Source organism: Mercurialis annua, linkage group LG2 (assembly GCF_937616625.2).
Source record: "Mercurialis annua linkage group LG2, ddMerAnnu1.2, whole genome shotgun sequence".
Lineage (NCBI taxonomy): Eukaryota > Viridiplantae > Streptophyta > Magnoliopsida > Malpighiales > Euphorbiaceae > Mercurialis > Mercurialis annua.
The window spans coordinates 46,542,000-46,558,878 of NC_065571.1; the positions used below are offsets into that span (position 1 = coordinate 46,542,000).

The 16,879-nt window shown below is 44.2% G+C and overlaps 1 protein-coding gene across 1 annotated transcript; it reads left to right on the top strand.

Moving 5' to 3' along the window:
* Nucleotides 1-403: 403 nt before the first annotated feature.
* LOC126668622 (uncharacterized) lies at nt 404-15,453 on the top strand. The gene is made up of 9 exons (XM_056104684.1): nt 404-5,453; nt 5,589-6,572; nt 6,947-7,228; nt 7,324-8,795; nt 10,110-10,206; nt 10,317-10,389; nt 11,477-14,882; nt 15,086-15,101; nt 15,166-15,453. The coding sequence occupies exons 1-9, from the start codon at nt 828-830 to the stop codon at nt 15,451-15,453; spliced, it is 11,244 nt and encodes a 3,747-aa protein (XP_055960659.1). The 5' UTR covers nt 404-827.
* The last annotated feature ends 1,426 nt before the right edge of the window (nt 15,454-16,879 follow it).

Below are 16,879 nucleotides of genomic sequence, written 5' to 3' on the forward strand. Positions count from 1 at the left end.
CTGTTTTGGGTCTTGTGCTCTCTTGGCCCACTTCCACTTTTGGACAAACAAGCTTGTAATAGGATGTTTTTTATTTCCTTTTTGGGCTTTACTATATTAGGACACCTTATGTCACATTTTAGGGTAAGCCTCTTTTGTAGCAACATTTATTACTCTAGCAATTATTCCCTTAGTTGGTGACTTGTTCTTGGAGATTCCTCCATTGTTAAGGATTTTGGAGCTTTTATTTCCAGATTTTGGGTTTTGAATTCATCTTTAATACAAGCTTAGTTATTGAATCTTCATTATCTTGTTCATGCTTTATTGTTCTCCATTGTTATTTGAGGTAAGCTTTCTCACTTTTATTATGATGATTTACTATTGCTTAGTTGTTGTTTTTACTTTAATCATGATTAGCAACCCTTAGGCGCTTTTAATTATCGTTTTTAATCCGTAATCAATTAATCGTTTAATTCTTAATTGCTTCTTAGTCTAATCAGTGTTTGTTTAATTTTAGTTCCGCTGTTTTTAATCAAAAATCCAACTACTCTTTGCTTTCCGAATTGAAAATCAAAGTCAATTTCATTCACTTTAAACCCCTTGTCTTCGTGGGATCGACATCCGACTTCCGGATTACTACGAGTTGGCATTATTGCGTGAGCATTTTTGTCAACAAGTTTTTGGCGCCGTTGCCGGGGACTAGGTTGCGTTTAATTGATTGAAAGTATTTTGAAATTCGGTCGAGTTAGCGTTAATTTCTGTTTTTACTTTTATTGTTCGTTCTTGCGTTTTCGCGATTTACGCTCGGTTCTCTTGTCGTTGTTTGTGTAGGAATTTACCCTTTGTGTATGCATAATACACGGCGTGCTAATTTCCCGCTAGAACCTTTTCAAGAGGATCTCGGTAGTTACGAAAGAGGCGTGAGAAGAAGAGCCCGGATTCCTTTAGTTATGGAGGGTGACGGACATGGTTATGAGGTAGAGGAAGGATTCAATCCTCTAGTGGATGACGGGGAACAACAATATCCACCCCCTCCTCCACTTGAGAATGTGAATCAACAAAGGCAACAAGAGCGACCAAGGGAGGTTCGCCCTCGAGTGCAACCGCAAGTGCAAAATCAACCGAGGCAAACTTTGGGCGAGTTCTTCTTGCCGGATGTGGATAATGCCACGTTTGGATGTTTTGCTATGCCGGTTCAAGCGGCAACTTTTGAGATCAAGCCGAGTACTATCCAACTCTTGGAGAACCGTTGTGCTTTCTTTGGGTTGAAGCATGAGGACCCAAATGCCCATATAGCCAAGTTCTTGGGGGTCCTTAACACGTTCAAGCTTCATGGGATAACCGCGGACCAAATCAAGCTCCGGATGTTCCCTTTTTCTTTGAGGGATAAGGCTAGTTTGTGGCTTCAATCTCTACCCAATGAATCGATCCATACTTGGAGGGAGTTGGCTCAAGCTTTCCTTAACAAGTACTTTCCACATGGCAAGACAACGAAGCTAACCAAAGACATTCTTGAGTTTGTGCAATTCGACGGGGAGTCGCTCTATGAAGCTTGGGAGCGTTTTAAGGATTTACAAAGGAGTGTTCCCCATCATAAGCTTAACAAGGAGCATGTGATTCAGATTTTCTATGATGCAACGAATGTCACCACTAGAGCGACTATTGATGCGGCTTCGGGGGGGTCTTTGATGCAAAAGACGTATGAAGAGGCTCTTGAGTTGGTAGAAAAGTTGGCCATGGTTAGTAGCACATGGGGGCCCACGGAAAGAAGGGCACCGGCTAGTCAAAAGTCGGTAATGACGCTTGACCAAGTTAGAGAGATGGAGGCTATCAAGGAAAAAAATGCTTCACTCCAAGCACAATTGGATGCTTTGAAAAAACAAGTTGCGCCTAGAAATGCTCCGGTGGCTTATGTTCAAGTCGGATGTGAGTTTTGTGGTGATTTCAACCATTCGGGGGGAGAATGTCTAGTTACGGGGCAAGCTTTGAGTGAGCAAGTAAACTATGTCGGGGGTCAAAGACAAGCAAATGATCCTTATTCCAACACCTACAATCCCGGGTGGAGGAATCATCCAAACTTCGGGTGGAGAAATCAAGAGGGGCAAGGCAATGCTCAAGGGTCAAATCAAGCGGGTTCAAGCTTCCAAAGCAATAATAGGCCTCCACAACAACAAGGTCACTATCAAGGAAACCCAAACCATGGGAACAATTACGGTGGAAGACCACAACATCCTCCCGGTTTTCAACAACCACGGAATACGGATGAGGGAAATGTGCTTGCCAAGGTGCTTGAGAAATTAGAGAAAATGGAGCAAAGGGAGAAGAACCAAGCTTCCACTATTCACCATTTGGAAACTCAAATTTCTCAAATGGCTATCTCACTTCAAGGTAGAACTCAAGGAGGGTTGCCATCCACGACGGAAAATAATCCTAGAGAACATGTTAAGGCGGTAGAGCTCCGAAGTGGGAGAAACCTTGAGAAAGCAAATGGGAAGAAGCATGTTGTGGAGGAAGATGAACCCCAAATTGTGATTGATATAGCAAGCTCAAGCCAAGAAATACCAAAGGAGCGTGAGGAGGTGGCTATTGAGGTGGAAGAGCCTTATGTGAGACCGCCACCGCCACCACCGTTTGTACCACCGGTTCCATTTCCAAGCCGGTTAAGGAAAGCTCAAGGGAACGAAAAGTTTCATAAGTTCCTTGAGATTTTCAAGAAATTGCAAATTAACCTTAGCTTGGCGGATGCACTCCGGGAGATGCCGCAATATGCCAAATTCTTGAAGGATATCATTACCAACAAACGGAGTTGGGATAGTGGTGCAACGGTTCCCATTCCGGAAGTTTGTAGCTCAATCATTTTGAATGATTTACCGGCTAAGTTGAAGGACCCAGGGAGTTTTTCTATACCTTGCACTATTGGCACTATGAGTTCTATAAATTGCTTATGTGATCTTGGTGCTAGCATTAATCTTATGCCTCTAACTCTTTTCAGGGAATTATGTGGAGATCAAACCGTGAAGAGCACCTCGATGGTACTCCAACTAGCGGATCATTCATTGAAGAGGCCGTATGGGATTGTTGAGGATGTGCTTGTGAAAGTGGATAAGTTCATATTCCCGGTTGATTTTGTGATCTTGGATTATGCGGTGGATAAGGACTGCCCAATGATCTTAGGGCGGCCCTTTATGAACACCGGGAGAGCTTTGATTGATGTGCATGGAGGAAAATTGACCTTGCGAATCGATGAGGAAACGGTTGAGTTCGATATGAAGAAAGCAATGAGGAGTACCATCGAGGAAGAAGAGTGCATGAGGGTTGATTTGGTAGATGAAGTTGTGAGGGATCAAGTCGAGGAAAACGTGGAAGCATTCAACCGGGGAACGTTGGAAAAATTTGCCAATTTCACCTATGACAAGGAGCTTCTCGATCGAGAAGCACAATTACACCTTGCTTCTCGATCGAGAAGAAGAGGTGAAATTGGCAGGGATTTCCAACCAAGAGCTTCTCGATCGAGAAGCAACTCCCAGTCCACTTCTCGATCGAGAAGCTCAGGAAGGGGGAAGATGTCGCAAGTTTCAAAGGTTGTCTTCCATTCCGATGATCTTAGTGATGCATACACCGAAGATGATGAACCTAAGCCGGAGAATTTGAGCAAGAACGATGGTGTGACTCCTCCATCCTCCGAGTTACCACCAATTGTTGAAATGAAGCCGCTTCCGGCTCATCTCCGGTATACTTTTGTGGGGGAGAATGAAACCCTACCGATAATCATCTCCAACAAGCTTTCTACGGAACAAGAAAAGAGGGTTGTGCAAGTGGTGAAAGGGCATGTGTTAGCCATGGGGTGGCAAATCTCCGACATTCGTGGCATAAGTCCTCAAGTGGTGATGCACAAGATCCACCTTGAGGATGAAGCCAAGCCTTGTACTCAAAGGCAAAGAAGATTGAACCCTAATATGAAGGAGGTTGTGCACAAGGAAATAGTAAAGCTTCTAGATGCCGGGATTATTTATCCGATCTCCGATAGTGGTTGGGTTAGTCCGGTTCAATGTGTGCCTAAGAAGGGAGGAATGACGGTAGTGGAGAACGAGAAAGGGGAACAAATCTCTACACGCACGGTTACCGGGTGGAGAGTTTGTATTGACTATCGAAGGTTGAACGCGGAGACTCGGAAGGACCACTACCCGCTACCATTCATCGATCAAATGCTTGAAAGGGTGGCGGGTCACAAGTACTATTGTTTTCTCGATGGATATTCCGGCTACAACCAAATCTTGATCTTTCCGGATGACCAAGAGAAAACAACGTTCACATGTCCCTATGGTACTTTTGCGTACCGACGAATGCCCTTCGGTTTATGCAACGCACCCGCCACATTTCAAAGATGCATGACCTCGATATTCAATGATATGGTGGAAGATATAATGGAGGTATTCATGGACGATTTCTCCGTTTTTGGTGACTCGTTTGATGGTTGTTTGGCGAATCTTGAGCGTGTTCTAGCACGGTGTGAGGAGACCAACTTGGTGCTTAATTGGGAGAAATGCCATTTCATGGTAGAAGAGGGAATTGTGCTCGGGCATAGAATCTCGGAAGCGGGTATTGAGGTAGATAGGGCAAAGACAGAGGTTATAGAGAAGTTGGTGGCTCCGGTGACGGTTAAAGGAGTCCGGGCATTTTTGGGCCACGCGGGTTTCTATCGCCGGTTCATCAAGGATTTCTCATCCATTGCGAGGCCATTAACGAGTTTGCTAGTAAAGGATGCCCCGTTTGAGTTCACCAAGGAGTGTCAAGAGGCTTTTGAGAAATTGAAGGAGGCCCTTGTGACCGCTCCTATTATTTCATCTCCGGATTGGAACTTGCCTTTTGAGCTTATGTGTGATGCAAGCGATCAAGCCTTGGGATGTGTATTGGGTCAACGGAAGGACAAGAAAGTGCATGTGATCTATTATGCAAGTCGGACAATGGCGGGGGCCCAACTCAACTACACCACTACCGAAAAGGAAATGTTGGCGGTAGTTTTTGCTTTGGATAAATTTCGGCAATACTTGCTTGGGTCCAAGTGTATCATCTACACCGACCATGCCGCTTTGAAATACCTCTTTACCAAGCAAGATGCCAAGCCAAGACTAATCCGATGGATCCTCCTAATGCAAGAATTCGACATCGAGATTCGGGATAAAAAGGGCACGGAGAATGTGGTGGCGGACCATTTGTCAAGATTCGAGAATCCGGAGCCAATTCCTCTCGGTATGGAAATCAACGAGTGGTTTCCGGACGAAACGCTTATGGTGATCCGGGAAATGGAAACTCCATGGTATGCCGACATTGCTAATTTCCTTTCATCTAAGGTAATGCCTCCGGATTTGACGCACCATCAAAGGAAGAAGTTCCTTTCCGATGCTAAGAGGTTTCTTTGGGATGAGCCGTATTTGTTTAAGGAGTGTGGAGACGGAATGTTGCGGCGTTGTGTCGCTTTGAAGGAAATGATGCCCATCTTGGAGGCTTGTCATACATCCGATTACGCCGGTCATTATGGAGTGGCGAGGACCGCCGCTAAGGTATTGGAGAGCGGATTCTTTTGGCCGACCTTATTCCGTGATGCTAAGGACTTTGTGAGCCATTGTGATAGGTGCCAACGGGTTGGGAACATTTCTAAAAGGGATGAGATGCCGTTAACTTCGGTGCAAGAGGTAGAGATCTTCGATGTTTGGGGGATTGACTTCATGGGTCCCTTTCCGATGTCGCATGGGAACTTATATATTTTAGTTGGCGTATGTTACGTATCGAAATGGGTGGAAGCGGAAGCTCTACCTACCAATGACGCCAAGGTAGTTTTGAAGTTCCTCAAGAGGTTGATGAATCGGTTCGGCACCCCACGAGTTATTATTAGCGACGGTGGATCTCATTTTTGCAACCGGCAATTCGATGCATTAATGAAGAAGTACAATGTGTATCACCGGGTTGCTACCCCCTATCATCCGCAAACAAGTGGGCAAGTTGAGGTCTCTAACCGGGAGTTGAAGCGAATATTGGAGAAGACGGTGAATGGGACTCGCAAGGATTGGAGTTTGAAGCTTGACGATGCATTATGGGCATATCGCACGGCATTCAAAACGCCATTAGGTATGACCCCTTATCGCATTGTGTATGGGAAAGCATGTCATCTACCTTTGGAATTAGAGCACCGGGCCTATTGGGCGATTAAAAAGTTGAATTTTGATCTAAAAGCGGCGGGGGAAAAACGCTTGTTGCAATTGAATGAATTGGAGGAATTCCGGTTCTTGGCATATGAGAATGCGAAGCTTTACAAGGAGAAGACCAAGCGGTGGCACGATGCCCACATTTCCCCTAAAACTTTCGAAGTTGGAACGTATGTATTGGTGTATAATTCGAGGTTGAGATTGTTTCCGGGAAAGCTTAAGTCCCGATGGAGTGGACCATTTAAGATTCGGAGTGTGGCGAATCATGGTGCCATTGAGTTGGAGAATCAAGGAGGTGAAACGTTTAAGGTCAACGGACACCGTTGCAAGCCTTACTTGGGGCCTTTAACGGATCAAAAGGGGGAACAATGTTATCTCGACCCCGCCTCATGAGTTCTACAAGCAAGAACGGTCGAGCTTTTGACTTAAAACAAGCGCACTTGGGAGGCATTCCCAAGCGGTTAGTTCTTCCTTCTTTTTACTTATTTCTTTCGTTTTAGTTATTTACTTTGGGAAATTTTCAATTTTTTTTTTTTTTTTGAATTAGTTTAGTTTTGTTTATATCGTTTGTTCTCTTTAATGCCGGGGTGTTCATGTTGTTGATGTGTAGAAAATAGAAAAGCACGGAGCTCATTTGAGTTGGGAAGCATTGGACAAGACTTAATGAAGTTTTGAAAGAAGTTGTGCAGAAATCAGGGGCTTCTCGATCGAGAAGCCATTTTTGCCTATGCTTCTCGATCGAGAAGAGAAGGGAAAATTGGCAGGGAATTTCTTCAAGGAGCTTCTCGATCGAGAAGCCATTTTTGCCCATGCTTCTCGATCGAGAAGAGAAGGGAAAATTGGCAGGGAATTCCTTCAAGGAGCTTCTCGATCGAGAAGCTAGTTTAAATGGTGCTTCTCGATCGAGAAGCATGAAGATTCTGAATTTGAATTTCGAATTTTTTGCCAATTTTGTCTTCCCTAGGTCCAACATTTGCACATGGGAGTGTGAGGTGGTGCATTCTAGGCCCTTGGATACATCAAACACAAAGCACAAGAAAAGGAATGTCATTTTCAAGGAATATTCAAAATTCAAAATTGAATTTCCATCTTTAAAAAACCCCTACACTTCATCTTCTTCCTTCATCTTTTCCATTTCAAGCAAAACACCATAACTTCTTCTCTCTTCAAGCAAAAATTCGGCCACCCCCTTTCACCACCTAAACAACCACCAAACTTCAACCTAAACACATATTTACCCACCCTTTTGCCTATAGTTATCATGGCCGGAACCTCAAGGGCAAGCAAAGGAAAGTCCGCCGCCACCGCACCCACCCCCGTTCCGAGACCTCTCCGAGGAAAGAAGAAGACCGCCTCCGGTGCATCGGTTGTGGGACCCAACACACCGGGTTCCCTCACAAGGAAATATGAAGCACCTTTCGAGATCCGCTCCGACGAGGAAGGCAAGCGTTTCCTAGAATTGAAGAGCCAAAAATTCGCCATTCCCTATCAAATTAATTGGGAAGATATGGGCCGTTTGGGGTTGATCGAAGAAGTGGAGCAATTCTTGGAGCCGTTGGGTGTGCTCACACTTGCTAAAGCGCCGGAGGTGGGGTATGAGGAATTGACTTGGGAGTTTTTCACAAGTCTTAAATTGGAGGAAGGGTACTCAAATTCGTTAATCGTAAGGTTGTTTGGAGTGGAGTACGAATTAGGGGTATCCGCTCTAAAAAGGAAGCACGGAATGAAGGCGGATGGATTGCGCACCAACCCGAGGCAATTTGACTACAAAGGAGTGTGGAAAGAGGTATCGGACTTGGAGGGCTATCAAGCGAAGACGGCCAAGGTGAACGACATCAAGGATACCGCTCTTGTGGTGGCGGTGAAATGGCTTGGCCATACTTTCGGGGGGCGTCACGAGTACAACAAGGTGGGGGAAACCGAGGTTGTGATGATGAATGCTATGATGCATCCCGAGGTGGCCGATTATCGGATTGACTCCGCCAACCGCCTCATTACCACTTTTCTCGATGTTCCGGAGGCGGGCACAAAGCTCGGTTTTGGATGGTTGGTCACCCGAATAGCAAAAGAATTTGGTGTCCCCAACGAGAAGTTCGAAGGACTCACACCGATACCGTCTCGCTCCATTGATATCAAGCATCTTGACAAGGCCGGGTATGTTCACAAAGGGAATGTTGTTCCCTATTTCAAACGAGGCCCATGGCTAAAGGCGCACGGGCAAGAAGCGGCGAGACAAGCGGAATTCGGAGGTCAAGGTGGAGAAGAAGAGCATGGCGAGGAGGGTGATCAAGAGCTTGATCAAGAACAACCGGCACCTAGAAGAGAAAAGGAGCCGGTAAGAAGAAGAGAGAAAGCAACGGAGGAACCGGAGGTTCAAGAAGAAGGGGCCCAATGGGGCCAACCATGGGCCACTAGCTCACATGGGGGAAGTAGCTTTGAGGATGAACAACGCCAATTTATGGCGGAGCAAAGGAGAATTTGGAACGAAACTAGATATGAAATGAAGCGGCTCCGTCATAGGCAAAGAAGGGAAGCGGAAAAATTGCAAGCATACTTCAATGCCCAAGGAGGGCCCCACTACCCGTCACCTACTCCATCCCCCGAACCCCCGGCGTTCGACTAGCGAGATTTGCATTTTCTAACCCTATCTCTTACAATTTCTTGTTTTATTTTATTTCTTGCTTAAGGGACTAAGCTAGAAATAGTTTGAGGAGGGTAGCGAAATTGTATCTCGTTTCTATCTTTTATTGCTTTATGTTGTGTTTTATTTTTGTTAATTTTAGTTGCTAGAGTTTAGTTAGGTTGTCGTGTCGCCTCCACTAAAGCTCTTGTACTAAGCATGTGAAATGAATCGAAAATGAAAATTAGTCACTTGGCAACGTGTTGAACCATATCAATGTGTATTATCTCTTGTGCCCTATTGCCATAATGCATTTGTTTAAATTTAACAACTATGATTAAATGCTTGCTTAATGGATGTAATTCGATATGACATGTGTGAAGGGATAGTGTTTAAATTGATCTTTAGTTATTAATCTTTGGATGTGATGGTTTAAACTTAATACGGTTGCATGATGTGCGAAATTGTGAAAAATTTGTGTTGGCATAATTTGGGCATAATTGGCATGAAAACATAGGGATTGAACAATAGGCATAACACCACATTTTTCATATTGAGTTATTTCGAGCCTACTTGTCTTTGTGAGTGTTGCCTTGTCCGGAATTCCTAGAATTTGCTCGGTGTCCATTCAAAATTGCATTGTTGAGTGATTGATAATTAAATGACTATGGCATTAGGTGTAACCATTCTAGAGACCGCTTAAAAAGCCTACCTTTAACCTTTAGATAGCCAATTTTGAGCTTAGACTTTTGTTGATATTACCATGCTAACAACACAATCCCTTTCTTAATCTTCCACTTTCATTCACCCAACTTGACTTGACAACTAGTGTGAGGAGGAGAGGGTAATAGCTTGATGAACATAAAGAAGAGTGAACTTGAACTAAAAGTGAAATTAGTGCCTAAGAAAGAAGAAGAAAGAAAAATATAAAAATATGCAAAGAAAAGAAAAATCCAAAAAGAGAAAGAAAGAAAAGAAAAGAAAAGAAAATAATATAAAGGCATGAGATTGAGTTAAGCGTTCAAAAAGAGTTCAAAAATATAAAAAGTCCAAGCTAGCCCAAGTTCTTATTAATGTTTTAACTAGTTTCAAGTCAAGTTTTAGCCTAAAGTATCAACTTTGATCTACCCCGACCTTGGCCACGTTACAACCCGTGCAAGCCCATGAGATAATTGTTGATCACCGAGCTAAGTAGTGGAGTTTAGGACTATGAGCAAACCTATGGGAATTCCGTGTTTGTGTGCTTAATTTTCTTATCTAAACACTTGTGTGTTAGAGTGATACCTAGTGAGGATTTTGATGCCTAGGTTCAATTGTTTATGTTTGATTATTGCCATGACTTGCCCTACATTGTTGCTTAACCAAATAATCGCATGTCCCGTAAACGATGGTGATGGCTTGAGTGTTCAAGATTAATGTTAAACTAATGCAATTGTGTTCTCTTTGCCTTCGCATTATGTCATTACAAATTGCATTGCTCATTTGTTCGCATTGATTATAGTTGTTGACATTAGACATTTGCATTTGTACAATTTGGTAATGGGAGTATGAATATTGATGTGTGTTCAACCTTGCCAATGTCTCTAAGTTAGTTGTGGTTTAATGCATTTCTTGCTTGAGGACAAGCAAGGTTTAGTGTGAGGAGGTTTGATAGGAGTAAAATACTCCTATATTACGAGTCTCTTTCGCATCGCTTTGTATACTTTTGTTGCATGTTTTGAGTGATTATATCGCTTATTACGTGTTTTACTGTTTCAGGATAAACGAAGCGTATGTGAAGGGTTTTGAGTCCAAAAGAGCAAAGAATCGATGATATGTGGAAGTCGAGAGAGAGATTGAAGCAAAGGGCGAAGAAAAGATCAAAGACGCCCTTCTCCTGCATGGTCTCGATCGAGAAGCACAATTTCACCTTGCTTCTCGATCGAGAAGAAGAGTAAAATTTGGCAGGGATTTTGGACATCAAGCTTCTCGATCGAGAAGCTGACTTTAATGAAGCTTCTCGATCGAGAAGGGCTAGAACTCAGCATTTCAAATCTGTTTTGGGTCTTGTGCTCTCTTGGCCCACTTCCACTTTTGGACAAACAAGCTTGTAATAGGATGTTTTTTATTTCCTTTTTGGGCTTTACTATATTAGGACACCTTATGTCACATTTTAGGGTAAGCCTCTTTTGTAGCAACATTTATTACTCTAGCAATTATTCCCTTAGTTGGTGACTTGTTCTTGGAGATTCCTCCATTGTTAAGGATTTTGGAGCTTTTATTTCCAGATTTTGGGTTTTGAATTCATCTTTAATACAAGCTTAGTTATTGAATCTTCATTATCTTGTTCATGCTTTATTGTTCTCCATTGTTATTTGAGGTAAGCTTTCTCACTTTTATTATGATGATTTACTATTGCTTAGTTGTTGTTTTTACTTTAATCATGATTAGCAACCCTTAGGCGCTTTTAATTATCGTTTTTAATCCGTAATCAATTAATCGTTTAATTCTTAATTGCTTCTTAGTCTAATCAGTGTTTGTTTAATTTTAGTTCCGCTGTTTTTAATCAAAAATCCAACTACTCTTTGCTTTCCGAATTGAAAATCAAAGTCAATTTCATTCACTTTAAACCCCTTGTCTTCGTGGGATCGACATCCGACTTCCGGATTACTACGAGTTGGCATTATTGCGTGAGCATTTTTGTCAACAATGCCCTTATCCCTTTTTCGTAGTATGTTTGGTGATCAACAGGTACAGGCTACGCCGATGATGTTGCAGCTAGCGGATCACTCTCTGAAAAAGCCACATGGGATTGTGGAGGATGTGCTAGTAAAGGTCAACAAATTCATATTCCCTGTGGATTTTGTTGTCCTTGACTACGCAGCGGACAAGGAGTGCCCGATGATATTGGGGCGACCATTCATGAACACTGGCAGAGCTCTTATCGACGTTCATGATGGCAAGCTGACTCTGAGAATTGGGGATGAAAGCGTTGAGTTTGATATGAGGAAGATCACACGCCATCCAAATTCTGGAGGTGAATGTATGCGGGTAGACATGGTGGATGAGTTAGTAGAAGAACAACTAGCAGAAAACAAAGCCATCATACAGTCTATGCTGAGTACAGAAGAAGATGCTGAAAGGGAGGAGTACTTAGAGGAACCAGTCCTCGAACCACTGTTAAAGAACAAGCACATCACTCCTCCCTCTTCAGAAAAGCCACCAAAAGTAGAGCTCAAGACCTTGCCTGCACATTTACGATATGCTTTCTTGGGAGCCGATGACACTTTGCCAATTATCATCAGCAACAAGCTCACCAAGAAGCAAGAGCAGAGGGTCATTGATGTAGTCAAGGGACGTATCTTGGCTATTGGGTGGCAGATTTCAGATATCAGAGGGATCAGCCCTTCAGTAGTGATGCATCGGATTCATTTAGAGGATGAGTCTAAGGCATCTGCGCAGAGACAGAGACGGCTGAACCCTAACATGAAAGAGGTGGTTCACAAGGAGATTGTGAAGCTACTTGATGCGGGCATCATCTATCCCATTTCTGATAGTTCATGGGTGAGCCCAATTCAGTGTGTGCCGAAGAAAGGCGGGATGACAGTTGTAGAGAATGAGAAAGGGGAGCAGATTTCTACTCGCACGGTTACTGGGTGGCGAGTGTGCATTGACTACAGGAAGCTGATCAATGCCGAAACTAGGAAGGATCACTTCCCGCTTCCTTTTATTGATCAGATGCTAGAGCGAGTGGCAGGACATGCGTTTTACTGTTTTCTGGATGGTTACTCTGGGTACAATCAGATCATTATCTTCCCAGAGGACCAAGAGAAGACTACCTTCACTTGTCCATATGGCACTTTCGCCTACCGCCGCATGCCGTTCGGTCTTTGCAATGCGCCTGCTACATTTCAGAGGTGCATGACTTCGATCTTTAATGATATGATCGAAGACATCATGGAAGTGTTCATGGACGACTTTTCAGTCTTTGGAGACTCCTTCGAGTGTTGTCTTCGTAATTTAGACCGGGTCCTGCAGAGATGCGAGGAGACAAATCTGGTGCTGAACTGGGAAAAATACCACTTCATGGTTGAGGAGGGCATTGTTTTGGGGCACAAGATATCCAGAGAGGGTATCGAGGTTGACAGGGCAAAGACAGAGGTGATTGAGAAGCTTCCACCTCCAATCACAGTGAAAGGAGTCCGTGCCTTCCTCGGGCACGCAGGTTTTTATCGCAGGTTCATCAAGGATTTTTCTTCCATAGCGCGTCCTTTGACTACATTACTTGTCAAGGACGCGCCCTTTTTGTTTACTGATGCCTGTTTAGCTTCTTTTCTCAGGTTAAAGGAAGCATTGGTCACTGCCCCAGTCATCTCTAGTCCGGATTGGGATCTGCCCTTTGAGATCATGTGCGATGCAAGCGATCAGGCGTTGGGAAGCATTCTGGGGCAGAGGAAGGACAAGAAGCTTCATGTCATTTATTATGCGAGTCGCACTTTAACAGGAGCTCAGCTGAACTACACTACCACGGAGAAGGAAATGCTAGCGGTAGTGTTTTCACTGGATAAATTTAGGCAGTATCTACTTGGCTCAAAGGTTATCATTTATACTGATCATGCTGCGCTACGATACCTTTTTGCCAAGCAAGATGCAAAGCCTAGGTTGATTCGGTGGGTCTTGCTCCTGCAAGAGTTTGATTTGGAGATCAGAGACAAGAAGGGCACGGAGAATGTAGTAGCAGACCACTTGTCACGGTTAGAGGTCCCCGAACCAGTGATAGAAGGCGAAGTCATCAACGAAAGGTTTCCTGATGAGGCTCTCATGCTCATTAAGGAGACGATGAATCCATGGTATGCAGACTTCGCCAACTATCTATCAGCTGACATTATGCCTCCTGACATGAGCAGTCACCAGCGCAAGAAGTTCCTCTCTGATGTTAAGCGATATCTGTGGGATGAGCCATATCTATTTCGAGTGTGTGCAGATGAGATGATCCGGAGATGTGTTGCAGAGGAAGAAATGTTGGCCATTATGACTCAGTGCCATTCTTCAGATTATGGGGGTCACTATGCTTCGGGTAGGACAGCAGCACGAGTCCTAGAGAGTGGTTTCTACTGGCCTACACTGCACAGGGATGTGAGAGATTTTGTGCAGCACTGTGACAGATGCCAGCGCACTGGCAATATATCAAGGCGGGACGAGATGCCTCTTTCTTCTATTCAGGAGGTTGAGATTTTTGATGTCTGGGGTATAGACTTCATGGGACCATTCCCTGTGTCATGTGGGAATTTATACATCTTGGTGTGCGTCGACTATGTGTCGAAATGGGTGGAAGCAGCTGCTTTGCCCACTAATGATGGAAAAGTAGTCCTGAAGTTCCTGAAGAAGTTGATCAATAGATTTGGTGTGCCACGGGCGATCATCAGTGATGGAGGGTCACACTTTTGTAATCAGCAATTTTCCGCCCTGATGAGGAAATACCATGTGTATCACAGAGTGGCGACTCCATATCACCCTCAGACTAGTGGACAGGTTGAAGTGTCCAATAGAGAGTTGAAGCGCATTCTTGAAAAGACAGTGAATAGCTCGCGCAAAGACTGGTCTCAGAAACTGGATGATGCGTTGTGGGCATATCGGACAGCATTCAAAACGCCAACTGGTATGTCACCTTACAAACTGGTCTATGGGAAAGCTTGTCACTTACCTTTGGAGTTAGAGCATCGCGCATATTGGGCCATCAAAGAGTTAAATTTTGACCCTCGACTCTCGAAGCAGAAGCGCCTCCTGCAACTGAATGAACTTGATGAGTTTCGACTGTCGGCATATGAGAATGCCAAGTTGTACAAGGAAAAGACCAAGAAATGGCACGATGCTCATATTGTGCCTAAGCAGTTTACAGAAGGCAGTCATGTGCTACTGTATAACTCTCGCTTGCGTTTATTCCCGGGCAAGCTGAAGTCGAGATGGAGCGGACCTTTCAAGGTGCGACATGTAGCTGAGCATGGCGCAATTGAGCTCGAAAATGCGAGTGGGGAGACTTTCAAAGTCAATGGACAGCGGTGCAAGCCGTATTTAGGTCCTTTGACAGACAAAGGAAGAGAGTGCTATACTCTCGATGCTCCAAACTGAATCAGGTACTATACGGTCAACGCTAACGACCTAAAACAAGCGATCTTTGGATTAAATTCCAAAGCATTTATGTTTTACTAAAGTTTTATTTTATCTTCTGCATCAGTTAAGTTTAAGCTATTAATTTGATTTTTTTTTATGATTTGTCTATTTTATTTGAATTTTTTTTTTTTAGTTTTTATAGTGGTTTAGTTTGTCACTTTTCGTTTGTTTAGTTCAGTATGACCCCGGTATTTGGTTGGTTTTCCTGTGCAGGTACAAAGAGCAAGTTTAGAAATTTCATTGCAGGTGCAGACTGGCGCACGACGTGCAGGACCTGATGCACGTCGTGCGATGAAGGACGCACGTCGCGAAAATCTGGTTTCGCGACGTGCAGCCGGGAAATTCAGATTAAAACCTCTAGCTTCCCTCTTTTCACTCATTTGTTCTAAAATCAAATCCCTACCCAGTTACCCCTCCCTCAATCCGAAAATCACCCAAAAATCACCCTACCCAAATTCACTCTCCATATCACAAAATTTAACATCAATCACTACTTCCTAATCCTACCTCACTATCCCATCTCTCCTTTTCACCATTTTCTGGCCAAAAATTCCACAAGATGACTTTTAGGTCGAAAAATCCAAGTTTTGGGGAGGCTGTCGCTGATTTTCCTGAAGATGCGTCCGTAGAGGTGGCTCCCGAATCTCCACCGCTCCGGAGAGGACGTTCAAGCGCTGCCGCTGCTCACACTAGTGCAGCCGCTGCTCACACCAATGCCGCCACCACCGCCGCTGCCGCTGCTAGGCGTCCTCCACGCGCTCAACCTCGGAGAGACATTTCAGATAGGTACGATGCTCCTTTTCCTATCTATACGACTGCGGAGGGGAAGCGATTTAAGGTGATTGTGAAGCGGAAAGTATTAGGTTGTCGACGTGTAGAGGAGCAAACTATGGAAACTTTGGGCATTATGGAGGAGTTTGATGATCATATGCTACGGTGGGGTTGTTCTGACTTGAGTAGTAGCAGCCATATTGTTTTTGTTGATTTGACTCGTGAGTTCTTCACGACGCTAGCTAGAGGGTCTTCTGTTGAGCCAGAGTATACGTTCAGACTGAGAGGAGTTGAATACAAGATAGATATGGCTTGGGTGCGAACTAGTTTTCAGATGCACAGTGGAGGAATCCGGATACTACCCCCGCATATTGACAAGCACAAAATGTGGCGGCAGTTATCTGGCGAGCATAAATTTGTGAAAGATTCCAAGGCCAGTCTGATCAAGGATGTGTCAGTTCTATTGGCGTTTAAATGGTACAAATATAACATCTGTGGAATTGAAGAGGCTAACAAAGTGGGGGTGAAAGATCTGATTTATATCTGCTCCTTGCTACACCCTGAAGACAGAGATTTGAAAGTTAACATGTCCTACAGAATTTTGGATTTACTTCTGGGCATGCAAGAACAGAAGAAGGTGTCTAGTCCACTGGGGATGGGTCTGATTGTGTCTGCCATTGCAGAAATTCTACATGTCTACACAGACGATGAGCTGAAGGAATTAGAGCAAGTTCCGGTCAAGTATATGGATTTAGACTACCTCAGGAAGTGCAATGTTGTCGACAATGATGATGTTAGCATTCCCTTTCAGAGGAGATCTGCATGGGTGAAGAAATATGGATCAGGTCACCAGGATGCACAGGTTGAGCACGGAGAGAACTCCGTGGATCAGCAGGGCGAAGCATCTGAGGCTCAGGAGGAACACCACGAGATTCCTAGTACAGAGCTGCCACCTGGGTTTGATCAGCCAGCTGCTGATTACGGTTGGACTCAGTTGGGTCAGCAGATGCGGGATATGGAGAGGCAGATGGCAGAGCAGAGGACAGACTCACAGGCCATGCAGCGACAGTTGGATCAGATGTGGGCTATGCAGCAGCAAATGTGGAGTTCTCAGCAGTATCACGAGCAGATGATGAGGGGCTATCTGAGAGGCACA